Here is a 6,907-nt window from a genome sequence, read left to right on the forward strand (position 1 = left end):
GCCATAATACAGGGGGGGCCCATACTACAGGGGGGGCTACTACAGGGGCAGCCTACTACTGGGGGGGGCCTGCTACTGGGGCAGCCTACTACTGGGGGGGCCATACTACTGGGGGGGCCATACTACTGGGGGGCATACTACTGGGTGGCATGATAATGGGGGGCATACTACTGGGGGGGCCTGCTAATGGGGGGCATACTACTGGGTGGCATGCTAATGGGGGGCATACTACTGGGGGGGCCTGCTAATGGGGGGCATACTACTGGGGGGCATTCTACTGGGGGCACTGCATAGTGGACCCTACTACTAAAGGGACTGCATAGGGGGCACCACTGCTGGGGGACATTGTGTAAGGGACACCGCTACTGTGGGCATTGTGTAAAAGGGTCACTACTGTGGGCATTGTGTAAAAGGGGCACTACTGTGAGTCGTAACATAAATAAGAGACACTACTTTATGGTGTAATGTGAATCAGGCCCTATGTGCAGTGTAATGCGAATAAGATTGTGCACTGTGACTCCTAGGGCCGTAGCCCACTTTGTAAACAAGTACTGTGACTCTGCTGGCCGTACCCCACTGGGTGGGTGCACTACTTTTCATTTCTGCCACTGCTGTGTGGCAATGTGTCATAGATGTGCTTTATACTGTGGTGTCTGTGTCGTTGTGCCGCTGCTTTGTCGCTTAGTAACCAGTCGGCTCACTGCAACCTTTGGCCAATAATGTTGAAAACAATATTATAAGCTGTGATATGGTCTAAATTGACTGGAAATTAATGTTATTGAGGTTAATAATACTCTAGGAAGAAAAAAAAGACCAATTTATGTGATTTTAGCTTTTTTTGTCAATTATTGTAAAAAAATCCAAATCCAAATCCAAAGCCAGTCACCGCAGTTTGGCAAATCCAAATCCAAAGCAGGACGACGAATTAGAACCAAATCCAAATCCGGCAAAAATGGTCCGGCGCACATCCCTAATATATATATGTAAGAAATAGAGGTCCGCATCTCCCTTTTATATTGATACTCATCCGGGTGTGTGCATTTAGTCAGTAATAGTTCCCTCATCCATGCGGCACTCATGGCATAATGCATATCACTCCAACATCGGCATATAGCAGGCTGCTATACCAATGTTGGAGTGATATTCTTTATGCCAATAATGCCGCATGGATGAGGGTACTGTAATATATGTATATAAAATATAATATATTATATATGCGCACATACATTAGCGTATTTCTAAAATTTTGTTTCTGATCTTCTTTAAAAGGCTACACTTGTAATGCTCTCCCTGCCTTGTGTGTTTTATATTTTTACAGGATAACATACATACCAATTGAAAACAGTGGGACGTTTAGGGTGAGGATGGCTATCTACAAAGATATCAGTTATACCACGCCATATACAGAATCAGTTATTTCAATTTCTACAAAATCTAATTTATATGTTGGTGTCTATATAGAAGACCCTGTCGCATCTGACTTCAGTCTTCTAATGATAAACTGCTTCAGCACACCTACCAACAATGCTTATGATTCTGTAAGATATAACATCCTTATTAACAGGTAAGATCATAGAGCAAGTAATAAACCATGATGCAGCTGTACTGTAATCCTTGTCTTTCTAGAGTACAAGAGGATCCTGAAGAAATGTATGTGCAGCATACAGACTGAGAATAACGGGCAAATACCCTCTTACCTATATATCTGTCTGTTATTACCCTGTTTTGTTCTATAAATGTTTCCAATTGTAAAGCGCAACGGAATATGCTGCGCTATATAAAAAACTGTAAATAAATAAATAAATAGGAAGAGATAAACAGCATGTTAGTTTTTATGAGCCTCGCCAGTAGCTCTTATTTCAGTTACAGACTCTCTCATTTCAATATACAACCCAAACAGAAGGACATCCTATGGTTATTAAATACCCCTTTCACACTTGGTCCAATAACCCACGTTATTGCAAGTGAAGGCTCAACAACCCTGGACATTGTGAAAGGACCAGGTTTAATAAGCCAGGTCGAGCAACCAGCATTTCAACCCAGGTCATGAGAAGGGTTGAACATGGTTTCAACCCAGCTCATGATGCAGTGTGAACGGGTAACCCTGGTTCACACTGCATAGGAAGAGCATGCGCTTGGAGGTGATCTCATCTGCAAGCACTGGCTCAGCACGTGATGGTGGTGACATCAACCCAGCACTAATTTCTATTTGGGCTACCGGTAATGGTTACTAGCACATGCATAATCTGATAACTGTGCATGCTCGATGGTGTGGCTGGGTCCCGAACCTCGAAGTAATGTGAACGTGAATATGTTAATTTTAGTTATTACTGATCGCTGAGAGCTTGTGTCCTGGCGTCTTAGAATGGCACATTCCCCTGAGAACAAATCCTGATTGCCGCGATACATGGCTATAAGGATTATTAATTTCTGGGGGACTGGCCACAAGTTTTCAGAAATACAGTATGCCCCTAAAGGAGTTGGAAGCATAGTTTATTGTTTAGATAGTGTTCACACTGGTACAGTATTACAATAGAAGTGCCATGACACAGGCAAACATTAAATAACTGAAAAGCAACAAAACTGTGAAAATCTACATATTATAAGGAATTACAAAGTCTCTACTAGTAGTAATAGAGTCAGCACACATTTCTCATGGAATAAATAAATTCATCAATGTAGTCTTAAATAAAGTGGGAAGCAATACAGACAGATTAAAAATAGCCTGTGTGCATTTTACGTTTAAATTGAAAAACAAAAAGTTTACAGCATACAGTATGAGGATCTTTATTCCAGAGACTGATTACAAGAAAAAATATTAAATATTCATGTTTATCAAACAAAATGCTACTTTACAAACTTAAATTTGGGAATATTATTTTACAGCTGCCCTAACCCCACAGACAGGACTATCAATGTTTTACAAAACGGTGTAACCAGCATGGGAAAGTTCTACATACAAGCATTCAAGTTTATTGGTGATTTTGATTTTGTCTATCTACACTGTCAAGTCCACCTCTGCAAAAATAATTGTATACCTGTGAGTATATATTTATAGTTCTTAACCTACTAAAGTTTTTTTTATTAGTAGTATTAGTAATTTGCATGTTGTTCTTTAACAATTTATTAAAAGGCTTATTAGACAATTATTGCATATATATAGAATTCCATGGGCCTGGTTCTGAATCAGAGGCAAAGTATATGTCATTTTGGGAAGCATCGGAAGAATGATTTACTACCTTATGCTAAAGTAAATATCTGTATGGCTTCAAGCAGGAAGCCGCACTGACAACTGTTTTGCAGTCCACAGCCGTGTCCATCATGGTTAGTAATGGCACATGCACCTGACCCATGGTGGGTATAAAAGATCTCAGAAACAGGAAATTCTAGCTGCACGCCAACAACACTCCCATAAAACATATCTCTTGAGTGCGACCATTACATTGCCACCTAGTTAACGCCAAGAAAACCCATTTCATGTAAGGAGAGATGTAGCCAACATCCCTTCAACTCCAAGGGCAAAATGTAATAGAGTGATAGTTCAGAAAATGTGAGAGTTTAGCAGTAAACTCTCACATTGGTCGAGTTTTATCTTCAAAATGGGAAAACATCTGGATAAGAGTTTAAATCGGATTTTTGAGTCTAAAAACTTGGGAGTTTGCATGTTCTAGGACTCTATTACATTGGTTGTGTTTAAAAAGTGTGAGAGTTTACTGCTAAACTGTTACATTTTCTAATCTCTCTCCCTATTACATTTTGCCCCAATCATCCCAATGTATGCAAAATTGCATACATTTGCAGTTTTCCAAGAATCCCTATTTACGGCCATATACGGAGATATATTCAACTCATAATCAGTTCCTGAGTGTATATACTATCAGAAACAATAGCATTTTATTGCAGGAAAGCACAGTAATATTTTATAGTGTTTCTACAGTGTGTGTTTTTAATCCCATGACTACAGGACATTTTAGTCTTAAAATAGAATAAACAATATAACTATAGTAGGAAAGAGTTCTAGAGCCACTCTCTGCTCTTACCAGCAAATACTTTTTGATAGCTGACTGAGTCTGAAGCAGTGATTGTAAATTTAATGTAATTGATCCTGCTTGGGGTATTTCATCAGCTTTTCAAGAAAAGGATTTACTGTGGCAAACTGATTTAAGCAGGGGGAATGGTCAAATGTCACAATTGATGCAACCAGTGTTTTGAACTTGCTGGATTGCCCCCCATCCCGTTCAATTTAAATACCCATTCAAATGGGACTGACTTATCCAACTGGCCAGCCCTTCAGGGCAATGCAGTCCTGACCAGGAAGGTGGGGCAGACTACTCAAAACAGTCTGTCCCTACTATATAGGGACAATATGGAGGTATACACTTCTGCTTGATGAAATATCTTTAAATTAAAAATTTTCACATGAATACTACTAACCACATAGTATATCAAATGCAAGGAGGTTTTAGATATATAAAATCACACAATAACCAATTTCAATTACAGTACATGCTATAAACAAGCAGATTTTGAGTACGTTGGCAGTCCCTTTACCTCTTGCCCCCACCCTGAATGCAGGATAGAGTTTTAGCAGAAATAGAGCACCTAACAGTTACAGACTTCAAGGACAAGGGACAAGATAGTGAGGAGACTGCCAAAGTGCCCAATGTATGTTGATATAGTAGTTCAATTTTCTACATTTCACTTAATGTGACTTTTTTTTGTAGTTTTCTCCTAGTACCTATCATTTCATGTTGGTATTTAATAGACATCTTGGGTAGATGCATATAGCCCACAGGTTCTCAAACTCTTTTTTCAGAACCCCAAACAGTGTATGATTTCCAGGTCTCCTCACAGATTCACAAGTGAAATAATTAGCTCTACTTGTGGATATTTTAAAATGTGTCAGTGAGTAATGACTACACTTGTGCACCTACTAGGTGACCTGGAAAATGTGAACTGTTTGAGAACCACTGATACAGCCAATCAATAACATGTTTTCATGTGATATGCTCCATTAATTTATTATTTTGTAATTATCAAGATTAGAATATTTTTTAGCTAGATGACCCCCCCAAAAAAAATAAAAACTTCCACATGTTGAAAGTCATTATTTTCTCTTACAGTCTTGTTCAAGCAGATCTAGTAGTGACACTCCAGAGATACAAGGAACTATGACTTATGGTCCTTTCAGACTTGATGGTAAGAAAAAAGATTACACATCTTGCTTTGTCTATACTGTGCTATCGAAGTTATTATTAGGACAACTACACTTAGTACTGCATAAAATCCTTTATTCGTTAGTACCATTAAGTAACTTTTCGAATGGAACAATATGGAGAGACATTTTTAAAAGCTGCAGGAAGATGGTTTGTATCACATAATAAACAATCTGATTGAAACTTACATTTTTTAGTGCCATTAATGAAAAAAAAAGAAATCTGCCACTCTTTACCACCATTACATAAAAACCATGCAAGCAACATACACCAGCAAACACAAGTAGAGGGAGAGTGGGAGAAGGTAATGAATAAACGAGGGAATTCAATTCAACGCGAGTTGAATAGCGCTGGGAGCGATCTCCCGAAGCTATTCAACTCAGTGCGCTGTGTGGTCGGAGAATGCCAGTTATCGTGCTTATCATGCCTTAACAAGGGTGTTAAGGAGCGGTAATCTGCATTTTCTGACCAAAGTGCCGGGAGCGCAGCTGTTAGCACCGCGCTATGCAAAAAACAGCTGCGTGCCCGGCACTTTGTTCGGATTTCTCATCGCATCCCCAGGGGAGTGCGAGAAGAAATCCTTAGCGTGCCCAAACAGCACGGTGAATTGAATAGCTGCGGGAGCTCCCTCCTGCGGCTATTCAACATCACATTGCATTGAATTCCCCCCAAAGAGACCAATTGTAGCAACTACTGAACCAATCTTAAACAACTAAAACTCACCCATTTGGTATCACTTCTAACAACCACTAACTCAGTTAAACTGCTGTCAGTCACCAAACCTTAACAGCACCTACATTTTAAAGCAACATAATAGTGACACAATCTGGGAAATCATTTACCAAAACCTCAGTGTTTAAAGGCTATAAGACTTAAATACTTTACATCCTTCTGTTATTCTTATAACCATCCAGAACCAGTAAGTAATTTCTACATATTTCTCCCGCACAGATTCTGAAGGTAACAGTGTCGGTAAGTTAATGTTTTAAACATTTCAAAATATTCAGATGGTCTTTTTTAGTGTAAAATAATGAAGTTTGGCTTAAAAAATGTTTTATTTGACCTTATCACTACTTTTATGTTTATTTCCAGGAAAAACAGCAGGTTTCAGTTTTATTACAATCATTGGACTGGTGGCAATTAACATGTTCTTTGTGTGAAGATCCAAATCTATTACCCTAAACCCATTCTGCAGATTGTACTGATTAATCAAACTGCATTTATGATGCAACACTGTATTTGTGGTGTAGAAATGCATAAATAAGCTAAAAAAGAATTGATTGTGTTACACACATTTTCTAAATTGCACTGTAAATATAATAAACATTGATTTTTACTGCATGTTCCTGCGTTGACTCTCTACATTATAAATAGTAATGTACCAATGATTGAACAGAAAATATCTTATTATCGTATATGATGCAGGATTTAGTTGTGTCAAGATTTTGGAAAGCACTTTAACAACACTGGATCCAGGATAGCCACTTTAAACAGTATGCAGAAACTTGGCTGGGTCCAAATATGGAAGTAGAGGGTTCATCTATTTGATCACTGTACTTTTTAGCCTTCGCAGAGATGGGCTCTTTTCAGAGCCTGTGGTCTGGTGTGTCTGCAACAATGAATACTCCAGAAAAATGCATTTTAAATAGCCATAAGGAAAGATCATTTCGAGGGGGTGGATTATGCAAAAA

The 6,907-nt window shown here is 38.8% G+C and overlaps 1 protein-coding gene across 1 annotated transcript in view; it reads left to right on the top strand.

The window, feature by feature from the left end:
* LOC148538903 (uromodulin-like) overlaps positions 1–6,376 on the top strand; it is a 32,133-nt gene extending 25,757 nt beyond the window's left edge. The window contains exons 7-11 of the mRNA XM_088452089.1: positions 1,319–1,564; positions 2,887–3,040; positions 5,124–5,199; positions 6,168–6,188; positions 6,309–6,376. Of these exons, the coding sequence (XP_088308215.1) occupies positions 1,319–1,564; positions 2,887–3,040; positions 5,124–5,199; positions 6,168–6,188; positions 6,309–6,376 (565 nt within the window). The remainder of the gene's footprint in view (positions 1–1,318; positions 1,565–2,886; positions 3,041–5,123; positions 5,200–6,167; positions 6,189–6,308) is intronic.
* Positions 6,377–6,907: the final 531 nt, after the last annotated feature.

This window comes from Taudactylus pleione, unplaced genomic scaffold, assembly GCF_031769625.1.
Source record: "Taudactylus pleione unplaced genomic scaffold, aTauple2 ptg000032l, whole genome shotgun sequence".
Classification (NCBI taxonomy): Eukaryota; Metazoa; Chordata; class Amphibia; order Anura; family Myobatrachidae; genus Taudactylus; species Taudactylus pleione.